The sequence below is a fragment of the Danio rerio genome, chromosome 11 (assembly GCF_049306965.1).
Source record: "Danio rerio strain Tuebingen ecotype United States chromosome 11, GRCz12tu, whole genome shotgun sequence".
Classification (NCBI taxonomy): domain Eukaryota; kingdom Metazoa; phylum Chordata; class Actinopteri; order Cypriniformes; family Danionidae; genus Danio; species Danio rerio.
The window spans coordinates 34,060,989-34,088,740 of record NC_133186.1 but is presented as its reverse complement, the minus strand read 5'-3'; the positions used below and the strand labels follow the sequence as shown (position 1 = coordinate 34,088,740).

The 27,752-nt window shown below is 36.5% G+C and overlaps 1 protein-coding gene across 1 annotated transcript in view; it reads right to left on the bottom strand.

Annotated features, from left to right (window-relative positions):
• Positions 1–5,584: 5,584 nt before the first annotated feature.
• Positions 5,585–27,752, bottom strand: part of diaph3 (diaphanous-related formin 3) — a 146,485-nt gene continuing 124,317 nt past the window's right edge. The window contains 2 exon segments of the mRNA NM_001003624.1: positions 5,585–6,023; positions 6,239–6,313. Coding sequence (NP_001003624.1) covers positions 5,846–6,023; positions 6,239–6,313 — 253 coding nt within the window. The 3' untranslated portion in view covers positions 5,585–5,845.

The window sequence follows — 27,752 nt, the reverse complement described above, 5'->3', positions numbered from 1 at the left end:
TTCTGAAGGGTGATTTGACTGACATGAAAAGTAGCCAATCACAGTCGACCTTTTCTAGTCGCGTGAAACGTAAGGGCGGGACAAAGGCTTTCTGTGTTGCAGAGACAGAGAAAACTACTTAAAAACAAATGTTTTGTTGAAATAATGCTTCTCGGATGTTTTCACTATAGAGATGTCTAGCAGAGTAATTAAACCGCGGACATATTTCCTGCCTTTTTGATGATCTACAAACACGTTTCGCTCTCCGAAAGCCAGTCTCTCGCCTCTGACCTGTCACTCCTCTAAATACATTCTGAATGGCGGCGCGGGAATAGAGGTATTGCGCAATTACTCATTTCTGCAAATGTGGCGAGTGCTTTATTTTAACACGAGAGCGCATTCATGTACGCAAATCGCTAAAACAGATATGCTAGCTCCTAAATAGGCTTTTTTTTTTTTTCAAATGAACTGCAAGTCCTCTCATGATCGCCTGTGTGCTCAGATTGAATACAATCGCGATCTTTCCACTATTAAAGTAGACATTATTTATCTTTATTCCTTGACTAAATTTAGTCAAAAGTATTCAAAGATATCAAGTATTTAGAATTAGATTGATGCATGATCGATGACAATGCAAATGGTCTTCTTATTTGGCTGTGTTGTGAAGTGAAACTTACTTTTAGCAAAGGGGGACTTATTTCTTTCTGGATGAGGTATTTGTGTGATTTAACGTTATACATTTAGCTGTATTCTGATCTGTCTTAAAGCATTACAGGTCAAAACAATTCGTTGTTACGTATTGTTTATTTATCAAAATTAACAATAAGGCTCTTAAAGCACTGCTTTGATAAATGTAGTCTTGTCATATTTCAAATACTTCAAGTAAAATGAAGTAATTTTTTTTTTTTTTTACTGACAGTGTACTTGTATTATTTTTTTTGCATTTTAGATTAAGATCAAGTGTAAAATAAAATCTACATGTGATGTACAGCTATTTAAGAAACAGATTTGCCATATTGTAAAGAAAAATAGTGTAAAATATGTAAATAAAAGGCTAAATTTAAATATTTTTACCATATACTTTAATTAAACCTTTCAAAGCTTGAAAATATTGTTTAAAAATGGGCAAAAAGTGTCTCTATGGCCTTAAAGATTATGTGGTAGTTTTGCCAGTGCTATTGAAAAAGATTAATTGTCATGAAAGGAAAAATCGACCATACTTCCTTTGTTAGTGCAAATTCCTATACATGTAGCTTTGAGATTTAAGCAATTAAACCATTTAATCAGGTTTACACTTAAAAAAAAGTGATTTCATAATGACAATCTGATTTTTTTTTTTCAAAAGTAACCAACTAGTACTTTTTAAAAGAGTACTTTGTACTTTTACCTAATATTAGTATTATTTACTACAATTTGTGTTATTTTAGCAGTGTAATAGTATTTTTCCTTGAGTACAAAAAAGATTTCACAAGCATTAAGTGCAGGTTTATTATATTATTAATATATGATAAATTAATATTATTATTATTATTATTATTATTATTATTAATGGTTTTTATGTGTATCTATTCCTATGCAATGTTTTATGGGTTGCTGAGATTACATTTCAGGTCTTCAATACATAGCATGTCAGTCTTGAAAAAAAAATAGGTGCTGGAATTGATTTACATTAGGCTGTCCCTGTATGAACCCTGTCATATGTACATTTAACATTTCAAGATTTGTCTAAAAGTGTATAAATATGACATATAGCCTATATTTATGAGGTCCAAGCAACATTTCCAGCTTTTGATGAATAGGCTATTATGAATACTTTAAATTTAAGTGCAGCAGTTTTCTTTTTACTTTTTAAGAACAGCGCCATTTTTTATGAACCTTTAAAAGCACATTTTAACTAAAACGTTTTTTTTTTTTTTTTACCTGCAAGCACAGTTAATGTTCAGACTATTTAAAATGTTTAAAGTGACTGACAATAATACATATTCTTAATAATAGGAATTAATCTGCATCGTTTTTAAACTGTGCACACCTGTAGCTGCTTAATTAGGCCCACAACGCTATTTTTAATACTGGTTAAAAAATAGCGCCGTAAGGTGGTACTTGGAGAGACAATTTTTTTCTAAGGTGGTACTTGGTGAAAAAAGTTTGAGAACCACTGGTCTAGATGTTACGCTTCTTTGGGGCTTCTCCACACCATAACTCTCCCAGATGTTGGAAAGACAGTGAAGGTAGAATCAGAGAACATTACATGTTCATCCAAGATTTTTGCTGCTGGCACAATTGAAACCGACTTTTGACATTGGTACGACTGACCAAAGGTTTGGCTGTAGCAGCCCAGCCATGTATATTGACCCTGTGGAGCTTCCAAAAAACAGTTTTGGTGGAAACAAGGGAGCTGAGATGCACATTTAATTCTGCAGTGAGTTGGGCAGCATTTTTTATTTATTTTGGATACAATCTGGGTTAGCATTCAGGCAACCCAATCAGACAGCTTCCTCTTGCTTCCACAGTTGCTCCTGTTAGATGTGGTTCGTCCTACTTGGTGGTATGCTGTCATCCTGAATACCATGGCCTTTGATACATCACAAATACTTGCTGTCTTGGTCACAGATGTGTCGGCAAGACATGCACAAACAACTTGTCATCTTTTTAACTCTGTGCATTATCATATTTCAAGCAAATCTGTGCTATTACTGTACATATTAAACCTTTACACTCTGCTTTTACTGGTGGAATGTGAAATCAATGAAGATTGGCCACCAGGCTAGTCAAATTAAGCCACGAAAGCTCCAACACTAAATTAAATATGACTAAATATAAATAATAAATGAATTAAATATAAAGCATTATAGTTTTCAAAACAGTTTTTTTTACTTTCTTAGAAATGTCTAACAGCAATGTGTGGTAACACCAATGCTTACTTACTAAGAAAAAAAAACACTGATGATCGTCATCTTACCAAAACGCAGAGTCAGACGTGTTAGCAAGGCTGATAGATGACTGCTAACAGCTTCTCAGATAAAATCAGTTCAACTTCACTCAAACACCGTGGGATATGTTGACACCTGACAACATGTCTGTCTAACATCTGCCACATACCCAGCGAATGAACACGGATCAAAACACCACAGATCTCTATCTCCAGAAAGCGTTGTGTATGTATGGGTGCACGAGGCGGGGGTAACTCCTCAGACCCCGGGCTATCGCAACAACATCAGAGAAACCACTGGAGATCCACTTCTAACGCTTCTCTCTTACAGGAGTGTGGAAATCATCAAAAAGCCCCCTCAGACCTCTCCACCTCAGCCCGTGCAGAGTAACCCCCTCCTGAGTTCAGAGTGGTTTCTGCCTGCAACCGCCTTCATCAGAAGCGCTCCTCTTATCGCTCCTGACCATTTGAAAGCTGCCGCAGGTACGAGCGTCCAGCAGGGTGGAGCGGGAGCACGGCGAGTTAGCGGAGATGTAATGTGTCGGTTGATGAAGGGGTCAGCTGACACAACGGTGACTGAAAAGAGTCTTGTTTGAAGCTGCTGCTTTAGGGTAATGATGAGATTTTGACTTGGGCGTGAAATACATCCAAAGCAGATATGAAAATATGCAACTTTTTGTAGGATTTATTCCACATTTCTATGAGAAAATGATCTCTGGAGTCACTACCGAGACATGACGATAAATGGTATAGGTTTTACATATGTAACCATGGACCATACAATTATATTATGGTAGTAGAGAAAAATATATAGGCTCTTTCTCAATATGCATTCTTCAGTGATCTTGCATCCTTGTGTTCTCGTACAACGCCATCATCAACCGGCAAAGTTAAGTTCCAAAACTCAAGACCACAAGAACAGAGAATGCGTGACAAAATCCTGATGCCTTCTTGATATTGAGGATGTATCGAATGCAGACTTGAGCACAAACTCGCTTGAGAAGTCCCAGAAGTCATTGCGGCTGAATAAAGTAGGTGGAAAGCACAGCATTTTATATAGATTTATCATTTTAGTTCAGAGGTAAACCTTATTTAATCGCAGGAGTTTCCTTAAATGAGATAGGTAGTAGTAAATACATGAACTTTAACCCATTAAGGGTATTTATTTGCTGAAATTTGTATTAAAATCTGTTTTATTTGTATTGTGCAAAGTATATTTGTAAGGATTTTGTGCATGTTATTTATATATTGAAATGGAAAAAAACAATAAATAAATGAATGCTGTAATGTTTCAATAATTTTCTGTTAAAAATTCTGTTAAGGTCACGTGACCGTTAGGAAGAACGCATCATCTTGTTTCTGAGAGGATCTCGCAGTCTCCCATGTTCGTTCTTCTGAGGTAACTTGGCAAAAATGATCTCCACAAGAACATGAGTCTCCATGTTCTTGGAATTGAGAAACAGCCGTATTATGGGTAAAAAAACAATAGAAGTGTAAAGATGGGTAAAAACAATAGAATATTAAGAAAACAAGTTCCATTAAGATATTTTGTAAATTTCCTACTGTAAATATATCAAAACTTAAATTATGATAAGCAATGTGCATTGCTAGAACTTTAGACAATTTTAAACATGATTTTTTTCACTCAAGTGCTACATTGTTAATAAAATATGTACATTTGATATGAGGCAATCATAATCAATGCTAATTACTGTATCTAGTGTTTGGATCACATATCGTTTTTTTAGTCACAGATCAGGCCATTTTTCGCATCAGCCAAAAAGGGGGAGAAGACAAATGTCATTTGCTTTTCATTAATTAAAAAACAGTACAGCAAGAAATTTTTGGTTTTAACAAACAGAATTTAGAAACTGTAACTTTATTAAAAAATAAAATGAAATAACCAGCTCAACAAAAAGAAATAGTAAAATATTCAGTACTGTGAAAAATTCACTGTTACTACTACAGTTGCTAATGACGCTAAATGTAGAAAAGTCGAACATTATAATTTGTACAGCCCATATTTATTTTTTTAGTCTTATTTTTATTATAATTGATTCAGTTATTCACTCATAACAGTTCATATTTTATTGTTAGATGGATCATTTTTGAAGAATTATTCAGTGGCATATTTTTGATGGCTGGTTAAATAGTGTAATTGCTGCCTACAACTTTCATTTTTGAGCGTCGTTAAATACATATGATGGTGATTTTAATCTTTACCATAAACATTAGTAGTTTTATCTAAACTATATCTCCCAGTACTGTGTTATTTGACTGTTTGTAAAAACGGAATCTTTTTCTTGATTTTTGCATTTTACAAACACAGATTTAAATTGCAGTGACTCGAAGGATTAATAAACATATGCAAATCACCATCATTTATAATTTCTTATGTGGGTGTTGAGATCCTGAACACCTTTAATGAAACCCATCATATCCCGAATAACCTGCCACAACTTCTTCCGTCATCATTATATTTTACGGGAAAGAGTAAATGCTTTCATACATGTGATTTGAATGAGGTGATCTCTCTGTGATCGTTAGATTCATTACAAATTTAGGATTAATCTACTAGTAAAAAAAAGTATTGTTAACAAGGCCATGTGTGTTCCAAGCTGTGGGTTGTGATTCGTACAAATCAAAGATCAACCGTAATCCGTTACAACCCTAAATGTAAAGTATTTATTTATTTATATATACATTTTTTTTTGCAAATTATGCGTTTTTCTACAGCATATCCAACAGGATACATATATAATACTAGAAGAATGCCTGGCTATTATTAAAAACTGAACATTCTTTCTGGGGGCGGGTGACAATGTGCAACATTTTCAAAGCTGAACATAATTTATGCAAATATACCATGACATCACCACCACCAATAGAAGTGAAGAACCGTGGACGTCACATTGAAAGGAGTCTACACAACTATATTTAGCTATACTTTGTATGTGCATGTTTAAAACTGATAACTGTTCGCTTTGAGATGACAATTATTAAGTGAGAGGAACTTGAGACCCTGCAGCTCGGTGACGTTATTACCTTGTTGTTCATAAAAGCCTTCAGGCACTGAATGACTTTGTGTTGACTCTTCTTATCCACCTTCTCTTGGCTGAAAAAAATAAAAATAAAACAAAAGAAAGAACGAGTCAGTGAAAGTGAGGGGCGCTCAGTGGGTTACCAGAAGACAAAAACAGAGTCAAAGAGTTTAGTTAACAAACTGTTCAGAGCTATGAAGTAGCATGCTGAGAGAAGAACACACAACTAGTTTAAAACCTAGTAGGAAGCCTTTGCTTTAAGAAATGTGGGTAATGGAAACGTGTTTACTGTTTTTTGAGGAGGAGCTTCTCCAGCGTATCCAACAGGAGACCCAGACCCTCATGGCCAAAACTCTGCACCCAGCTAGAAAGAGAAAACATCATATTAGAGTGGTTCTGGTGTTGTGCAAAGACAAGCAGGACAGATATTAGATGTTGAAACACCACTGGCTCTCGAACTTACAAACGAAATAATTAATATTGCTTAATAAACAACATTGTATTGCATGGCAGAACCGAACCACAGGAGTCAATAAGCTTCATCAGAGCAGAGTCCGTTGAACGACAGTGGATTTCACCTTATTCCACAAATTAAGCTCTCCCCCTGGAGCTCAAAGTGAAAGGCATTGCTAATGGAGCAAAGATGTTTATTTTAATTCCATTCAGACATAATCTTGCGCTCTACATCTCCATTGATTCGGCCTCTATTGTCTGTGGGAATTGCCACGGCGGAAATTTAACTCCCCAATAACGAGAGGGGAAGCGTGTCGAGTGAAGCATTGATTAATAATGAGGGAATTCAATGAGCATAAACAAACCGATTAACCCATTGTGTGTAGGAAGCAGGTTATAGAGTTCATTCAATTACATTTGCAGCATGTGACAGATGTTTCTGTAAACACAAGCTTGTTTGGATGTAACCGTATTGGAATGGCTGAAAGCAGAGATTAAAAAATACTTTGCATGTTTGGAGTGAAGACCTTCAAAATGGTAGATTTGATCAATTTGTCAGCAAGTTTTGAATCATTTAAATTGTTTGTTGTTGTTGTTTTTTTTATCCGTATAATGACTTTCTTTTATATATCAAAGTCAGAGTTATAATAATAGGGCTACACGATATTGGAAAAATCTGACATTGCGATATTTTGTATTTCTGGTATATATATTGCTATATGAATACAGCTTTATTTGGAAAGAATTCTTCATTTCAGATCAATTTGGGTGATTTTGTAGAGGATTGGATCTCGAATAATATATAACAAGCATAATAACTTACAAGCATAGATAAATAAAATATAACAAAGATAAAAGTGAATCATAGTTTTTAAGTCAATCCATCAACACTATATAGTCTTTATTGTATATAATGTAACATTAATTAAAGTTACAAACACTAAAACCAAACCAAAGATTAAAATCAACTCACTGTTAACAACGTTCACTTGTTTCAATCTTTTATGAGTTATTAAAATATCTTCTTTTTGTATTGAACATAAAAAAAGAAACTCATAAACGTTTGAAAATAGTGAGTAAAGAGAATTTTTGTGTGAACTACCATTTTTACTCCATTGTTATTCAGCTCTGCATTGATTATAATTAACTATAATCCCAACTCAACATTTAAACCCCCGCTATTTATTTCTGCGACATATATTGCAATGTGAATATAGCTTTATTTGAAAAGAATTCTTAATTTTAGATCGATCGCCGTGATTTTGTAGGTGATTGGATCTCGAATAATATATAAAAGCATAATAACTAAAATATAACAAAGATAAAAGTGAATCAGTTTTCTGGAGAGTCAAACAATCAACACTATATACTATAGTCTTTATTGTATATAATGTAGTCTTTATTAAACTTCCAAGCACTAAAATTGCTTGTGGCCGAATGTTTTAATCTCTGAAATGTTGAAATGTTCACAAAGTCACAGGCCTTAAAGGGATAGTTCACTAAAACACTTTTAATTTACTCACTATTTACTCAACCTTTACTTTTTTTATTAATTTAAGAGTTATTAAAATATCTACCTTTTAGTGTTCAACATTTAAAAAGAAACTCAAATGTTTGAAAATAGTGAGTGAAGGTAATTTTTGGGTGAACTATACCATTTTTACTCTATTATTTTTCAAATCTGCATTGATTATAGTCAGCTTCAATCCCAACTCAACATTGAAAACCCCGCAATGTATTTCTGCGATATATATATATTGCAATATGAATGCAGCTTTATTTGGAAAGAATTCTTCATTTTAGATCGATCGCCGTGATTTTGTAGGGGATTGGATCTCAAATAATATATAACAAGCATAATAAAATACAAGCTTAAATAAATAAAATATAGCAAAGATAAAAGTGAATCAGTTTTCTGGAGAGTCGAATAATCAACGCTATATAGTCTTTATTGTATATAATGTTATCTTTACTGAAGTTAAAAACACTAAAATTGCTTGTGGCCGAATGTTATGAACTCTGAAATGTTGAAATGTTTACAGTCACAGGCTTTAAAGGGATAGTTCACTCAAAATTTTTAATTTACTAACTATTTATTCAACCTTAACTTGATTAACTTGTGAGTTATTAAATTATCTTCTTTTTGTGTTTAACATAAAAAAAAGAAACTCATAAACGTTTGAAAATAGTAAGTAAAGGGAATTTTTGTGTGGAGTACCATTTTTACTCCGTTACTATTCAACTCTGCATTGATTACAGTCAACTACAATCACAACTCAACATTGAAATCCTGCGATGTGACTATTGCGGATGCACACATTGCGATATCAATGCTGAAACGATATATTGTGCACCCCTGAGTAAGAGTGTTTTCTCTGTAATTTTGTGCAACTTTTACATGAATGTATGACAACAGAACATTATTGCACCCAGATTTCATTTGATCAAGCCTTGAGGTTTTGCTTTCACTTTTGAGAGGAATGCATATAGGATTCCAATGGATAGTTGTCACCCTTACAGAAGTCCTTTAAAAAGAAAAAAGTACTAGAGAATCGCAGAAAACGGGAACAAAAGAAGGTTAAAGTTTGCTAAAATTACTGCATCTTTCAGACTTTATGGTATAATTTTGTTGCAGTGCAGTTTATGAGCAAATATGGTTATAAATCTACCAAACTGAAACTAAAAACCCTCCAGTTACCGATCGATTGGTGCATCCCTACATTTCCACAATCACCTAAAAACAAACATACACAAAAACCCTGCAATTTCAAGTTGAAAAACTTGTATACTCAAGTCTTTAGTAGCCAAACAGAAATGCTGGCAAATTGGTGGTTTAAGCGCACTAAAAATCAGCCATGTAGGAACAAGAGAAAACCTCATCTGCCTTAGTCTGTAATCAAACGCTTTACCATATGGTCACAAATACTCAATCAACTGTTGATCATGTCAGTCAGGGGGGACTCAGTGGAGTAACAGAACTCTGGGAAATTGCCTCAGTGTAAGTGTAGAGGAGCAGTGAGCATCAATAGCCAATTTTCGAAGAGCCAGTGTCAAGAGGTGTAGGTGTGCTTCCAAGGGTAAATTACAGGCGAAATTGACCACAACCCGGAAACTGGAAACTAAGGAGGACTGGAAAACAGAACAGAGGATAGCGAGAAAGAGAGAGATAATGCTGTTTAAAGTAAAACGGAGAGCAATACAGAGCTGGTCCAATGAGACAGAGGAAGTGCTCTCATAACTCAGCTGTGGCAGGACTGATATCGCCACACTCCTCCAGACACTAAGTCTGTCCCAAAATGAGTCCCATAGTGCCAGTTTCATCGTAGAATAGCAAAAGTCAAAGGATAAAATACTATGATACCCTTGTTGTGGACAAAATTATATACTTATTTATTTTATTAGAGCTTCAAAACATATCAAAATAAAATCAATATTGATGTTTGTTGGGACACAACAAAAATAAACCAAGTATAAAAGTGTCTGATACCACTTGGTTATTTACAGAAAACTCTGCGTATGTTGTATTACTTTAATTTAAAGTGTGTGCTGCAAACTTCAGAATACTAAGCTGTTTGTTCAAATAAATTACAAATCGAATTGAAATTGCAATATCCAAGAGCAAAAATAAAAAGCAAAAACACAACAGTGCTTCCCATACATAGACTTTACTTGGGCATGCGCCCGGGTATATAAACAGCTGTCCAAGTATATTTAGTGACACGTTGTTGTTTTTTCACTATTACATCATCCTCTAAACTATATTCTATCTGCCTAATGGAACCAGACATCCGCAATCGATTAAGTAGTGGAAAAAACTTTTTCTTCTAACTGTCAACACTCACACAGACAGTCTCACATGCTCTGTAGACTCACTGAGACCCGCCTTTTGGACTTTTTCGGGTTTCTAAATTTCCTTCAATGTCCAGGATTCAACTTTTGCTTTCTAATGTTCGTTAGTTGTTAGTATGCATTTTGGCATTACCTTTCTTAAACCTACTATCACTTGGCTTTGCAGCTGACATCACACACAAAGTCGCGAAACAAATATTCAATTATTCATTCTTGAATCTAAACAACTTAGTAATGGTTAATCAATGCATTTGCCTTATTTAAATGAGCTACACATTTTAATCTAGTAATTTTTATAATTTTTAGAGATATTGTCAGCAATTCCATTTCTGTCATTTATTTCTCTTTTGCTTTTATTAATTTGATGTCATTAGGCTATATTTAATATATATATAAAATATAAATAATATAAATAAATATAAATAATAGGCTATTAGGCTATTTTATATCTAAAATACTTTAGACAATCAAGTTTGCTTTGAATTTGAAAGTAATAAATAAAACTACTGTAAAAATTTAATTATGTTTTGTTTGTCGCATATAGTTAACTATTTGTGTAATGTGGATAAATGGTTTTTGAATCCGGCTACCACCAGAAGTATATTTTAAACCTATGGGAAGCACTGCACTAGCTTCCAATCCCCCCGCCCACCAATCAATTAATAAAGTAATTACAATATTTTTCATCAGTAGTTTATTCAATAAAATATCACAACAGAAATACAATATTAATATGTTCATTTTAATAGCAACTGTGTTGTTTTGAAACTTTCACCACATAATGAATTTAGCCAGTTGATTCACAGACTCTGTGGCAGACTTAAGTTTACTACAGGCTGCCACATAAACATCTAACGACTCAGTGCGCTTTAATTTTCTTTTTTATTTATAATAGTAAGTTTTTAATTAAGTTTTAGGGAAACAGGACAAATTGTTTTGAAAAGAACAACACAATTATTTAAATTCCAAGGAGAGTTTGACAGCAAGCCGTGGCTAGGCGCAGCACGAAATGAGGCAAGCCGCGGTAAAAAAAAAAAAAAGAAATATATATATATATATATATATATATATATATATATATATATATATATATATATATATATATTTACAAAGATGCACGTTTTTAATGGCCATATCTGTTCAATTAGTGTTAACAACTCAACATATTGTAAAGTTCTGCAATACAAGTTTACACAAATGGTACGAACACATTACATGAACTGCTGCTTTGGCACTTAAACCAAAAAAGACCAAAAGGCATGACATTACAGACTCATTTACAAGAGTGTACTAGCACTTGCCAGGGTCAGTTACATTTGTACTGTCACTTCCTGGACTTGTTCAGACCTTGTCTGGGCTTCCACAGGGCCAACAGCCAGGGTTTTCTGGTCCGCAGAATGTCTTGGTCCAAAGCGAGCCAACTAAGGCTTGAGAAGTGGCCAAGAACAAAGTTTTTCTGAATCAGGAGACAGCCAACACTGTGGCTCATTTCCCATTTTTTCATGTCAGGCTAGCAGCTAACCTCAACTCTAGCCTGACCATAGAAAAGGCATCTATTCAGTGCCACCATCACTCTATATAGTGAATACATCAGTCTTTTCCTTTGAGTAATGAACACTGTCCTTTTCCCTATAGGTAAATGAGTCAAAAATGTGTCTTCTCCAACGTAGCTGGAACCCAGAGACCCGAGAAGCTACATTACAAGCCACCAGTGTCCTAAATATGGATATCTTCATCCTTCTCTTTCCCATTCCCCCACGCCTTCTTTCTGTTTAGTAACTTCCCCCTTGCTTCAGCCACTCCAAAGGGATCGTAATGATTTCCAGTACATGGGGTCTCTTGGGTGTACGTAGACAGAATAAGGCCCGCTGAACATATTTAACTTGTAGTCGTGGAGAGGTGTGAGAGGAAGATGAAATCTCGGCCAGTCTTTTAGGTATTGTGGCTGATTGCGATGGGAGTTGAGGGCTCAGGCCCCCTAAGAGCTAGTTAATCACATCTCACCACAGAGGTAAATGTACCATAGTAACAAAATAATCAGGAGAGAGCAGAGTAATACTTAGTTGCATATAAAAAAAAGCCATTGGTTTCTTTCATTCGCCAGCTTTTCCCTTGATTGTATTGATTAGAGAACCTGCCAATGGCCAGGAACGGGGCTTCCCACTGGGAGGAGAGAGGAAGGAAACAAATGATCATGAGGAGGAGAAAGAAGGATGGAGCTGATGAGGGAGAGAATGGGTATGGTGAAAGATGGCGAAAAAGTAGAGAGTGTATGCACAGAATCAAAGCAGGTTTGTAGAGAAGGATACGAGGGCAATACAGAAGAAGAGTGAGTGTTTATGTGGCGAGAGAGGGAGCAAGAGTCAGTGTAATGTCTGTTCCCATCAAAATGCAGTCCTCGTCCAATTCTAATCAACAAGCCGCATGCCTCCAAGCATCCACTAATCAAATCCTAGCATGTATGCCTGTGTGAATTTTCAAGGTGAAGCAAAAGGGGGGCTCACCCTGAATTGAATTTGTCAAATCGGACTGGAGCGAAGAAAACAGAGAAGGGGAGTGTAGTAGTCCATCAACAAAATTCATTTGCTGATGGGATTCCAGCTCATGTCTAAATCAAAATGACGACAATGATGATGGTTATTATGGATGAAATGAACTGTTAGTTTAGTCGAATAAAGAGCCATGGACGTGTCACAACACTCAAATGAGCTGTAAATTAAGGGCAATGCAGATTCCCGTAAAATAAAAGATGTACATTAAGACAATGCTTCTCCCCATCTCATTTGTAGGCTTGATTCATTTTTTGTTTCTTTCATTCTTTTTTATGGATGGAATAGGATTGGGAAAGTGTCAGTAATTGAAAAATCAGGATAGGAGGATTGTCAACCGGAGCAAATTTCTGGCAAAATGGCATAATCAAGTAGTTTCTCGGGAATGAGGAAATGGTGATGTGTAATGGAATGCAAACAGGACCAATAGAAGGACTGAGATGAGATGAGCCAATGAGAGCGAAACAGAGGAGAGGGGAAAGACTTTTTCTCTGCTTCATCAAGTATCAGTCAATTTCACTTTATTCTGACTGAAGTATTGTTATTTTAACAATCTATCAAACAGCTTAGCTGCCAATATAAACTACCAGTCAAAAGCTGTAAAACAGTAAGATTTTAATGGGTGTTTTAAGTGTCTTCTGCTCTTCAAGTCTGCACTTATTTGATCCAAAGTAAGGCTGGACGACTAAACAGCCTTTTCAAAAAATGTATTTATGATTTAAATTTATTTTGACCCCACTAAAAAAAATGGTTGAAGGTTATTAACCTATATAATTAGCAAGCATCTAATAAATATATAATTATAATGTCTGCATGATTCTTTCGACATATGGTGACGTTTATACAATGACATGCTTATTTCACCTGGCCGTCATTTTAAAACACGGAAGCGAGGGTCCGGTTGGAAGAAACCCAGAAGTATAGGATCAGCACTGTAAACATTGCAACATTATGTTGTGGAATACAAACTTCCAGCTGTTGCTGCAATTTCCAAAATGCAGATATGGTGTAAACATCACTTTAGTATCGTTCAGTTTAATTTAAACAAATAAAAGCATATTAGGCATCAAACGAAATCATAATCTCTTTAAGAGTAATCCGCTTAAGTGTCCTCATAGGCTTTCATTTATGGCACCAGATAAACACAGTGGGACTGTGATGACTGTGATTGGCTTCACGGTCACCAGTTCACTGCTTTTCACCTAGTACAAACACAGGTACAAGGACACTGGAGCGGTTTAAAGCCACGAAGATCAGCTGATTGCTCATCAGTGTTTGTAATCAGTGAACATTTGTAAATTACAGTGAACTGATGACCTTCAGGGCCAATCGCAGTCATTTCTGTTGAGTACTGGTAAATACATTGGCAAATCAGCAGTGTTTAAGAACAAACTCAACAGTGTTTAAATGTTAGCAGGAAATTGACGTTTTTCATTAATTTCAGTACCGAAATTAAGTATTGCGACAAGTCTAATATATCGAAAGAATCAGTTCATTAACTTAAGTTTGATAAATGGCATCTAAAACATTTGGGAAAGAAAACATTAGCTAACTAGTGCAATTTTCCTTAACTTAGCTGAAAATGAGATCCGATATCCCTTTTTATTTTCACTATTCATTTAGAAAGGACCTTCGGGTCACTTGGAAGACGGTGAAATGGTAAATTTGTGTCATTTTCTCTTCGGTGATAAAATATACAGCCAGGTATACAAAGTTCCTATGTGGCTCAGGCGATACTTCCAGGGGTTCTTCCCACCACAGCCTCAATTTAGTTTTTAAAATGGCGCCGCGTAAAATCACTCAACTAGGCAGATTGTTGTTTTTTGCACTCTGGTCGCTGTCACTAATTCAGTGACCCAAATGATACAAACTCTAAACTTTTAAAATAGTACAGTGTAGTAGATTGAGAGTTAAAGGTTGGGAACCACTGGTATAGTGCCCAATATAACAAAAGCATTTATTATTTCAGATAAATGCTGATCTTTGAATCTTTTTTTATGAAAGGATCCTAAAAAAATTACTCTGATTAATAAATACTGGTAGGATTTTATTTTTATTTTTATTTTTTTCATAAAACAGGGTCTCCAACAGATTTCAAACAATGGAAAGTGAAGAAACCAAAATAAATAAATCACTAAATAAATAAATAAAACTTTACAACCAATTAGGCTACAACACAACCAATTATTCCTCTCATCAGCATCAAAGCTACAATTTAAACGCCTCAGTTTTGCATGAAAAAATAGATTTATCACCTCACCCCTATAATTTAGTAACACTGTATATGCCAGCATTAATGGGAGGGCCTGACACTGACGATTGCTAGAAGAGGTGGGTTGCCTGATGTTGACAGTTTAAGAACAAGGCTGCAATGAGAGAGTAAAATTCTATTTATCTTCTTGCTTCCTGGAAGAAAGCAGTGGATGGCACAGAGCAGGCTGGGCCTAGGGTCCTGACAAGAGCTTCATTGAAATGCATGAGTTACATGTAAGAAAGCATATTCTCCCATCATCAGCAGGTGAAACCCGGAGGAGAAGACAGGAATAATCAGTTGAAGCATGGCAAGGGTGACTCCCTTCAAACCAACAGGGTGCCAACCTCCTGTCAACACGATGCAGTGGAGAGAGGCTAGTGATCGCGAGAATGAGGCAGGCAAAAAAAGCAAATAGGTTAGTCTCGGCACCATCCTACATGCCATGCCGAAATCTCACACATTCTCGAATCAAGCAAAACACTTTCTCCCAAACAACTGTTATCTACCACCACGTGAAGTTATCCGAAGCGAAATCTCTTTTGAGACTTCCTCTTATGAAATGAGCATCCATGTCTGGCCGCCTGACTACAGAATCATTTTCATTTCTTCCACTCTCTCTTCTCAGACGTGAGCGATGCAGCTGGTATAATCAGCCCAAGCGAAGGCAATCATTACCAGGCCTTTTTTGTATCAGTAAGCCTGACATCAAACAGCAGCTCGCTATTTCTTTTCTCCTATGTTCTCCCTCTTTCCTGCCCCCTCCATCGAAGGAGCGTTCGATTACAAAAGGGGAACATCTGGAGATGGACGCTCATGTCTGAATAACAATATTAATCAATCTCCAAGTGCCAGCAGAAACGGCGGTCTTAAACAAAAGACAGAACACTTTACCACCACAGGAGGCTCCAATCAAGAGAGGCAGCATTGAGAGCTGTGTCCCACTGCTCATAATCACATAAAGTGGCACATTTGTTCTGGGGAAAACATGTCGAAAATAAGCATAAGATGGTTTGCTCTTCTTTAGCTCCCCTTTGTGTTCCCCTCGTTTCCTTCATCTTCCTTCTTTCCTTCTCCTTTCCAATGTGGGATTTAAGACAGGGCGATTTGGGGAAAATTACAAATTGTTATAGTTTCCGACAGATATTGCGCTATCCGATTTGATTTCTGATTACAAGACTGCTGCACACTTTTAAAATAAAAGGAGTATAACATTCTTTAAGTGCATACATAAATAATGCAGATTCCGCAATCGCTGAATCCAATGCAAAAATTAACAAAAAATTAAAAATGTTTGTGATCCAGCAAAATTCTTAAACACAAATAATCTAAAAAAATATAAAATAAACATCATAAAACATCCAGTTCCAAACCATGCAATCAAATTATATTTAATATTTATTTCGTTTAACTCTTTCCCTGCACTTAACGAGAGAAAACACTTCCCTGCTATTGACTAGATTTATGGCAATCCGTGTTTTAGGTGTATTACGGTAGGGAAAGCCCTAACACATGTCCTGAGTGAGGTACATGATGTCAGATGCTCCGGGGGAAAAATAAGAGAAAGTAAGATTGTGGATAAAAAAGTAAAAGTTCTACAACCTTCCTTTGGCTTAATACCTACGGTTTTAGACCTGTTTTAGATAGTATCTTGACAAGTGACCAAAAAAAAAAAAGCTTTATTTTTATGATGTGTCATTGTGTCCGATTGCACATCTACAGTTGAAGTCGGAATTATTAGCCCCCTGTTTATTTTTTACCCAATTTATGTTTAACTGAGAGAACATTTTTACAACACATATCTAAACATGGGGCGAGGCAGTGGCGCAGTAGGTAGTGCTGTCGGCTCTCAGCAAGAAGGTCGCTGGGTCACTGGTTCGAACCTCGGCTCAGTTGGCGTTTCTGTGCGGAGTTTGCATTTTCTCCCTGCGTGGGTTTCCTCCGGGTGCTCCGGTTTCCCCCACAGTCCAAAGACATGCGGTACAGGTGAATTGGGTAGGCTAAATTGTCCGTAGTGTATGAGTGTGTGTGTGTGAATGTAAATGTGTGTGTGGATGTTTCCCAGAGATGGGTTGCGGCTGGAAGGGCTTACGCTGCGTAAAAACTTGCTGGATAAGTTGGTGGTTCATTCCGCTGTGGCGACCCCGGATTAAAGGGACTAAGCCGACAAGAAAATGAATGAATGAATGAATGAATATCTAAACATGATAGTTTTAATAACTAATTTCTAATTACTAATTTATTTTATCTTTTCCATGATGACAGTAAATAATATTTGCCTAGATATGTTTTTAAGACACTTCAATGCAGCTTAAAGTGACATTTAAAGGCTAAACTAGGTTAATTAGGTTAACTAAGCAGGTTAGGGTAATTAGGCAAGTTATTGTACATAGATAGTTTGTTCTGTAGACTATCGGAAAAAATATAGCTTAAAGGGGCTAATACTTTTGATCTTAAAATGGCTTTAAGGCCAAATTTTTAATTTATGCAAAGAATCTAATATTATGTTCCATTGAAATCATAAAATTTGAAACCCCTGCTTTAACGTTAATGTTGATTTTAATTAATAAGAATAATCAGGATTAGTGATTAGTCGACCTCCTGAGGGAAAGTCAGCGCAGAAAACTGCTGCACAACTTTACATTTGCAGAAACCCAGACAAGGCAAGAGGGGAAAATGTGATTGATGTGAAAATGTGATCTTGGTCTGTTTGACCCTCGGAAGCAACCCTTCACTTTCATTAGCATCCTCCCACGCCCTGAACAACCAGCCACTTCAAACACCTTCCCTCTCTATCTTTTATATCTCCATTGCACTTCTTATCTCCCTTTATCCTACTTGATCCCCCCTCTGTTTTATGCCTATATAGTGAATGAGACACAAACTCACCATCTACTCCTCCCAGGGGTCAACGACTGTCATGCAAGTCATTTCTTTTAAAATACCTGATGCAATCCCATAGCAAGGTTAATGCATTCAAACTGCCATTCAAAAAGCATGGCAATATGCAAATCACCTGACCACAGATTTAGCAAAAATATAACAACGCTAAGCCAATAAAGATCAAAAGTTTGCCGGTGTTAAATATTAACGAGTTTTAGTGTAATGCATGCTTATTAAGGGAATACACGTCCATCAAGCAGAAATGCAGCATCGCTGGAATAACGCATGTACCACCAGCCACTTGTTTGAGCCATAAGCAGCATAAGAGAGGAATAGGCAGGCTGTCTCTCGCTCTCATAGTTGAGCATTAAAAACATTGGAAAACAAATTCATCATTCCATTCCCTGGAAACAAAAACAGTCATAAATCACTGAGAAAAATGAGGCGCCTTATCTGGCTAACTTCACGGCAAAGGTAGCTTGACTTCCCCTCTCCCTCTGGAGTCTCTACCCCAAGGCTGCGTTACCCGCGTTAGCGTTGCACAGGGCTGGAGCCGCGCTGAGCTGAAAATAAAACATTAACTCCAAAGTCCTGCAGCGCCCCCAGGTCTTACACATCCGTCTCGGCCTATTTTCCCCACACCCTCCACAAGGGAGAGAGTCTCCTCTGCGAAAAGGAGACTCCAGAACCTAGATAGCAAAGTAGGTGGAGGCGATAAGCAGAAATATATACACACATATGTATGAAGATGCATGATTTACAATTGTCCATTTGCACAGTTAAGCCAGTGGGATGAAAGCAGCTGGATTGAGACTAAGCGTGTGTTCACACTTGGTAGTAGACATGGGCCGGTTTAAGATTCTGACAGTATGATAACCTTGGACAAAAATATCATGGTATCAGTATTGTGATTACTAATCTAAAATATGTTCTTGTTGAACACAATATATTTTATTTTCAAATCATTTTCTTTTCGGCTTAGCCCCTTTAATAATCAGCGGTCGCCACAGTGGAATGAACCGTCAACTTATCCAGCATATGTTTTACACAGCGGATGCCCTTCCAGCCACAACCCATCACAAGGAAACAGATACACTTATTCACACATACACACACACTTGTACACTACAACCAATTTAGCCTACCCAATTCACCTATACCACATGTCTTTGGACTTGTAAAAACAGGAGCACCCAGAGGAAACCCACGCGAACACAGGGAGAACAAGCAAACTCCAAAGAAATGCCAACTGACCCAGCCGAGGCTCGAATCAGTGACCTTCTTGCTGTGAGGCGATCGTGCTGCACACTGCGCCACCGTGATGCCTATATTTTATTTTAGGAAACTTATTTAAGAAGAAAAATTTGGAACAGTAAACATGCCAGGCTATATGTACAGTATAAGCAATTTGTTTTTCAAATATTTTCCAAAATCATGGGCTGACCAGTAGCTTTTGATGTGCAGGTTGATTTTCTGCTGGAAATACTGTTGCTCTTAAAAAAAACTAAATAAAATGGTCAAAAAAACACATAAAAATATATAAATAAATATATTACATATACCGTAGGACTAGTCAATTTTAGCTGTTTTAAAATCTTGACTAACCGCAGTAGACCATGAAACCAGTTATCGTTCCAGTTGGAAGTTCTAGTTTGACCAAAACAAACACTGATACAATTGCTCTGTTAGGGCTGGTTTATACTTCTGTGTCGAGTGATCGGTGTGACCCACATCGCATGCTTTGCGCATAATCGAGAGAGGTGCGTGTCAGCCACAGCAAGGGCTATGCGACCACATGAAGGCTGCGCTGGACCATATGTGTGGCAGAAGTATAAATCAGCCTTTAGAGCGGACACTACTACCTGAACCCTGATGCAAACCAAACAAGTGGATCAAGACTGTTGAAAAGGTTGGTCATCTTTCAAATAGACTTCTTTCAGTATCAGATATTCTGTTTAGATTAATTGCTAAAGCTTTTATGACAAGCCTAAGCTACTGACCTACGCTGCAAAAAAAGATGACTTTAATCGGCATGAAGCATACTTAGTGTATTGCTTGATTGTATACACATTTTGAAAGTAAATCATTTGAACCATTCCCATTCTAATCGTTTAATCAGTTTAATAGAAATGCTTTATTTTTTTACAGTTATGCTTAACAGTATAGTCTTATTAGTAAATGTAAGTTAATCCATTAAAAGTAAAAAAAACACCCAAGCTACATTATAGTTACATGTTAGAGTTAGTTTAAAAACGAAAAAAAAAAACTGAATTTGATTAGTTATCAATTTAAGTTCTCAACTCAATTTAATCAAATAAAAAAATGCATTATTACTCAGCTACGAAATTAACATCATTTAAAAAAAACGCTAATAAACACTTTTATAATTGTCATGACATTGAATTGTTCAATTAGCTTATTTGAAACAGAATCTGATCACATTACTAAGAACAAAAGGCCTAGAAATAGTCTAGAAATACAGAATTTTTAGTTTCGTAGACCAGAATAACTTGTGGAAATTTTTGTTTGAAAATAAATTGAAAATAAAGTATTTAAGTATAGTGAATATTCTTAAAAAGCACTTTAAATATTTAAATAAATAAATAAATAAATAAATAGTCACTTTGTTTTGAAGTGCCCACAATATCATTAATACACATGTTCATTATCATAACATATTGAATTATTGAATATCGGCATATGTCTACTTTCAAGCAAATGTCTGTGTGGTTCAACTTAAATATGAATATCAAATGATAGCATATGACAGAAAAACAATAATAAAATAACTTGGCAAAATATTAGCAAGGTTATTCTTTGTGAATGCATTTCCACAGCTAAAAAAGATGATAGATGTAATGTTCATAACATCTACCCCACTACATAAAATACAGATAATAAGCCGAGCTGTTGATCAATGCAAAATTCAACAAATGCCATGTTTGCTACCAAGAGGCACTTCTAAGTCAGCGAAAAAGCAATGTCTCCACATAAAAAGTCAGGACTTTATTTTTCTGAGACATAGACGTCATTCCAATATCCATTATAAAAGGCTTTCAAATGGCCAGTACAATGAAGTGGTGTGGCCAGTCTCATTAGTACACAGAAATACGAACAGCCCACTACATCTGTATCTGATCATTCTATTTTCCCTCCATACTTTAGTCTCTCTTGCTCTCATTCGCAGTGGCCTTGTTTTGACTGTACATGAATAGATTAATCTAAATGACCTAAATTTGTTCCACTGTATGTGTGGAAGCCGCTTCCGATTCAGGATTTTCTTCATGACATCATCTTAGCATATACTTCCCTCAAAAGTAACATAACAAATTAGCATACAAGCATAGTATGTGTTAGCATCCAAGACACACATCAGAACTGCAACAGCAGACTATTTTGGTACTCAGGTATGTATGTGTGTGAGCGAGACTGGTGGTTTGTGAAGCCCAGAGGGAGATTAAAAGAACGAGAAAAAAAACTCTAATTAATGCTAATGCAAAATTAGCGCTAATAACCCGAAACCATTGGAAAAAAATGAAACAAATTACTCAACAAGATGGCATTAAATCAAAGCCTTATCGAGCAAATGATCTCAAGCTGAAGCGTACTCATATTTGCTTCAAAGAGTGCTTCTGTACTTCTGTCAAGGATACGTGTGTGTGTGTGTGTGTGTGTGTGTGTGTGTGAGWGTGTGTGTGTGTGTGTGTGTGTGTGTGTGTGTGTGTGTGTGTGTGTGTGTGTGTGTGTGTGTGTGTGTGTGTGTGTGTGTGTGTGTGTGTGTGTGTGTAAGTCTCTGTGTTTCCGGCTGCATTAGGAATCAGACAGAAGTATTAAAGGAAAAAACAGAGTCATAACTCATGGTGCACAGGCCCACAGAACATCACTACCAAACCCATATTACAAACTCCCAGCTCAATTTCCTGTTTGTCTCCAAAGCAATGCACACACTTTTAGATGAAATTACTGTCTGTCTGCCATCTTAAACACGGACCATTATTCACAGGTGCCAGCTGCTCGTGGCAGACAGACGATCGTTTCTCCATTTCTTCCCTGGCACCTCTTAAAACAGAACATTTGATGTGGGCTGCAGTGTAATGTGCAAACATCCTCTTAAACTAAACAGTCCCAAATCTGTGCAAAGAGCCTTCAAATGAGACTAAAACCAGAGAGAGATGGAGAAACAGTAAGAGAGGATGTGAGTGACATGACAGCTCTCTACAGCTGCGGACATGCATATGACGGCTGCACAGGGAGAGCCGGGTGCACAAATGAAGGGAAATCAATATGCGCTTTTCTCACTGTACACAGCGCAGAGACAAGAATCAAAACTTTTGATTTTAAAGTAACTGCTTTTTAAAACTTTATAAAAATATATGAACTAGGGCTGAACGATAAGGTAAAAAATTAAATCACGATATATTTCTTAATTTTGATGATTCCAATATCGATATGAACAATATTAAAAAGACAGGAAAAAACTGCCAAGAATTCACACAATAGATGACTGTACCTACAAATATCTGCAAACTGAATTTGCAAAGTCTTTAATACCTCCAGGCCCTTATAACACTTTAAGTACAAAAAAATGGTTCACTTTTAATTTGTATTTAGCCTTTACAGATGAGTATATTCATAGTTCTGGTTGCTTTTTTTTACCTTGAAAGTCTTTAAGGGTTCTATCAGTCTATTTATATATGTATATGTAATTACCTAATTAAATTAAAAGGTTTAACATAAAATAGTTCTTATATAATTTCTATAGTATATTTATATAGAAAAAAATCAATCGCGATATATATAGATATTGAATTATTTGTCCAGCCCTAATATGAACAGCTTTATACAATTAAGAGCACCTTTACTGTTACACTTGAGTGATTTAACATGTCATTGATGAATCCAGATTTTATTTTCTTCATTCTTTTTATGTAGTGCATTTATATTTTTCTAACAGAATACAAAAAAAGTACATAAATCTGTATTAAAGAAAGAGTTGATGTTCATTTTTTCAGCATCACGCTATTCGAAATGCAGGTGAGTATGTCTACTATTAACATTTTTCTAAAAGTATCTGATTCACTGAAGCTGTCGAACTTGGTCATTACTAAAATGTAGCGATGCTTCGATCAGGATTTTTGCAGCCAATGCCAAGTACCGATTCCTTGTCATAATGAACGGCTTCAAGCTTTATAATGCATAAAGCACATTTTCCCTCTAAGTATGATACTTAAGTGGAGATCTCTGCCTACCAAAGAGAATAAATAAAGGATGCTGCATATAATCCCTTAAACAGGTCTCTTATAACCTTTTAGTGTGGACACGTCATGGTCAAAAGCAGCTTTACAGACAAACAATAGTCAGAACGGATAAAAAAAAATGGTAAATAACTAACAATGCAATTTGGAAACATTGTAAATGAAGAATTCAACATGTTTTAATCAAGAAAAAATGTTTGGAGCACATATTTGATGCATAAGAAGTTAAAATGCAAACCTATAAATTCATGACTGTCTTTACTAAAAGAAAATAGGTCTATAAACTATGGTTTATTGCAGGGGTCTCAAACTCAATTTACCTGGGGGCCGCAGGAGGCAAAGTCTGGGTGAGGCTGGGCCGCATAAGGGATTTCACAAAAAAAAAAGTCCTCAAATGTCATTATTAACAGTTTTAATTATTTCTTCTGAACATGAAGTGTCCTGAACATTAATAGAACACTGAGTGAAGATTATGAACAGTTCTTCTGAACATGGCATCTTTTGCCTACTTCTTGCTGCCAGAGACTTGACAGCGCTTCTTCTCACAAATCTGAACCACATTTGGCTTTAGAGCGGAAGCAGTTGAGACCCTCAGTATGGCTTGAAGATGATCATCATTAAGTCTAGACCTGTACTTTGACTTATTGAAGTCCTAGGGAAAAAAGTGGGGGAACTCACTCAAAACTTCCATTCCCTCACCTAAAAAAAGGCGTATACATGTATAAATAAAACACCCCCACCCCACTCCAGTCACATCAGTCTGTACCAGTCTGTATCTACCTATAATATCAACACAATCTCACGGCAATTCGTAACTTTTTCATTTAGTGGCTAATTCGTATGAATTCGTACGATCTAATTCATACAATTTAGTATGATTTGCTTATCCCCCAATGACGGTTGGGGTTAGGGGTGGGGTTAGGTGCCACGCCTCCTTTTAAAAATCGTACCATTTCGTACAACTGAACTCGTACGAATTAGCCACTAAACTGGCAAAACGTAAAATACTTACGCTTTCTCGTGAGATCAGGCTGATAATATATATAAGATGCAGGGCAGGCACGTGCACACATAGGGCTCAACCTGTGCCGAGCACATGCCCTTTTTAGTCTTGCATAGAAAGTGCCCTTCCAAAATGATCAAAAGTGCCCCCGCGACGCGACACACCCTCGGTCCCGCCCTTCAGTAGGCGCGCGATAACACCGCTCTTGAGTATGCGCGCGACAACGCGCATTGAGTGACAAGCGCGCTGTGTACGGATAGAATCAGCGGAGCGGGGAGCGCTCTCTCTCCCCGCTCCGCTGATTCTGTCAGAGTACAGCGGTCGGCGCGTGCCACAAAATATTGCACTGAGGGCCGCGAGTTTGAGACCCCTGGTTTATTGCAATAATTACGAGTTATATTATTAAATATTCATGTTAAGTTTTTTTAATTGATTTAATATTTTCAGACAGGTTTTAGGGAATTTTCTATATTTTCAAAAACACAGAACTTTCGGTTCTTATATGCAAGGATGCATGCATTATATGTAAAATATTCAAGGTCATTTAAATATTTCGCTCATCTCAAACAAACACAAACACTTGTGATTGATTCATGGGATAGGCCAAATCAGAGAGTGCAGATCGAGTCATTGAAAAGTGTTAATAATGATTTTAAAAAAAAAAAAGTTTGGTATAAAGTTTCGCTATGAAGGCCATAGATTTAAGGAATGCCAATAAGCTTAAGGCTCGACACACCAGGACGCTTTTCATTTGCGTTTATCATCAGCGTTTTACGAGATGTTTTTCTGGATTCAAACCTAATCGTGAGTGCCAGGTAGCAGCAGTGGGGACACTGTAAATAAAAAAGGATGTAAGGATGGCGCCAGGGTGGCTTTTTGGTTTCTTTTCTTGTGCAACCCAGCCACTAGCTCCCAGTCTGAAAGATTTTTAGCATAATGTTGTCATTCAACTTTGCAATGTTCACTATGTATTTGAAAAAAGACGCTTGAATAATTGAAGCTTATGTTACTGACTATAATATTGACTTATAATAATTCATACATAATTTGTTTTGTTTTACAGAGTTTGAGGTTTATGCTTTAATTATTATTGACACCTTAAAGATGTTAATCTACCATTGCACACACTTTGTAGCATCTCATTTAACAAGTTTAAGAGTCTCTAACACTTGTTTAATTTATTTTAAAAAGATCAGATATTCTGGTAAAAAATTCATGTTTTTGACTATTAAAACAATTTGCTTTAGTAATGTTGGTAAATAAAATGAGGTGGTTAAAAAATTGCTAAATGGACTGTTCAAAAATATTCAATAATTATCAAATTTGAACAATATAAAACATGATATTGTGATAGTTTTTTTTTTCAATATGTCACAGACCTACTTAAACCAGCTCAGTTTTTCTTAAGACCAACTATTCAACTGCATATTCAGACAACACACTTAACTTAGTTTGCACAATTATAAAAAAAAAACTAAAATATTTCTACAGACCCATATCAAATCTGACATTTCTTGAAGAAAAACCTGAAAAAGTATATCGCTGTTAAAATGGAACAGCTAGAGTAAATGTTCCCTTTTTCACCTCAAAACACATCAAAACCGAAGCAATCAGACCACAGAACGGTGACTGATTTCAGCCATATGTGCAGTCGCACGAACGACAGAGCTCTTTCCATCAAAGCAGCAAGTAAACTTCTTTCTCAGACTTCACACCTGAGTGTGAGTGCCGCTAAATGCTTTAGCGTTGAGTTATGGAAGGATACAGGGGGCCGGTGGGCTAGAGGAGAAAGCGAGCGAGAAAGAGTGTGAGTTGCGGCCAGAAACTCAATAAGCTGACATTTGAATTGCAGGCAAATGAGGCCCTAAACAAGGCTGAAATGGCTGGATTAGAAATTCAGATTGATAGGCCTGTCTGGAGCCGTTCGGAGGGCCTCCCCCGGTGCACCCTGGGAAGTCTGTGCTTTCCGTAGGAAGGCCATTTTTTTGAGAAGAGCCAATTTAGCAAAAGTCCGTACGTGAGCGAGCAGAGAAAAGATTTGCATCAGAGTGAGCACGCCGAGGGAGAAAGAATCACCATGGCAAATGAGAAGCCTGCGCTCACCTAAAGTCACATTTGGTTTTGAGCATTCACATTCAGTAGTCTATTCCTAGACTGCCTCCCTATTCAAATGCACAAAAACCAAAATGAATGTGGGATGGAGTATATCGCTTGGAATTTTTATAGACCTCAGCATATAGAAAAATCGATCATGGAAACTACTTCTGCTTTGAGAAAAAATAAAAATAACATAGGTGTCAAAGAAAAATCTGACTATGTAATGAAGGTTTGCTTAAGCAGCTGCACTACAGAATGTGACAGAAGCCTTTATGAAATGTTTACAACATGCTATTCTGTAAAGACCAGAAAGAAATTACCGCCCAATTCCAAAACAAAAACAAGCTGTGAAAAATTAATTGGTGAAAAATGAGAACTAATTAGTCCTTGAAATTATTCAGCATAGCGCTACGCAGCATGAATGGTCATTCCTTCAAAGCAAGAAGAGCGGGAAGAAAGAAAAACTCCCTGGTGAGTTGGAGGCTAGAAGACACAAACATGAAGCTGCCTTAATCAGTTAAACTCGGGCGGTAATTTAAGTTTGGCTCGATCAATAGTGCTGTCTCGGAACGGCAACCTCTCGTCAATAAAACACGAGCGGTGTTGAGAGGAACCAAATTGCTGGAATCCAAATAACGTAGGCATTCTAAAATATTTTCTGACCTTGGTGTGACAGCCAATCAAAATAGAATTTTAATGCTTTATGCTGATTAAAAATTCCTTCACGTTTAATGAGAACGATCAAGTGCCAGCACACCCACAACATTTCAGATGAGCAATAAAGTTCACATGAATGATGAAATGACTATCCATAGCAAGCTAAAGGGTCTTAGAGTTACGAGACAATGAGAAGGCACTAATTATTTACAACTCTTGTGAAATTTAAACTAGGATTTACAGATTGGTTGACAGGGTTTTTAACTTGTACGTAACACAAAACTGACTATCATATTCTGTATAATTTCCTGTGTCTGACAGAGGAAGAGTAGGGGTTAATATATGTACCCTCATACACAAACAAGCACTCATCCCTGAATAACTGCCCCAAGGCTAAGAAGCTGTGCCTGTGGTCTGGAGTAGTGGGGTGCGGAAAATGTTTTAAAGTTATAAAAAAGCCTGCGGGGAGACCTGGAGAACCGTACGGGATCAACTAGTTGCATGCATGAACATACACACTCAAAAGTCAAAGATGTGGCTCAGGCTATGTTGTTTCTGACATATAAAACAGCTGCTGTGTTTGTGCAGATCAGAGTCGGGTCATGTTCTCTTTCTTCCAGCTCTTTTTGTTAGTTCTCAGTTCTAAAACACAGAGTGATGGTAGAGCATGCTAAAGAATGCAGGTGTTTTCCATTGTCGCTTGCTTTTCTACCAGCCTCTTTACTATGCCAATCCATGAAGATTTTATAATAGTTCGAAAGTGCAGAACAACTTACTAGCCGGGATAAGGACTTAAAAAAGGCCAA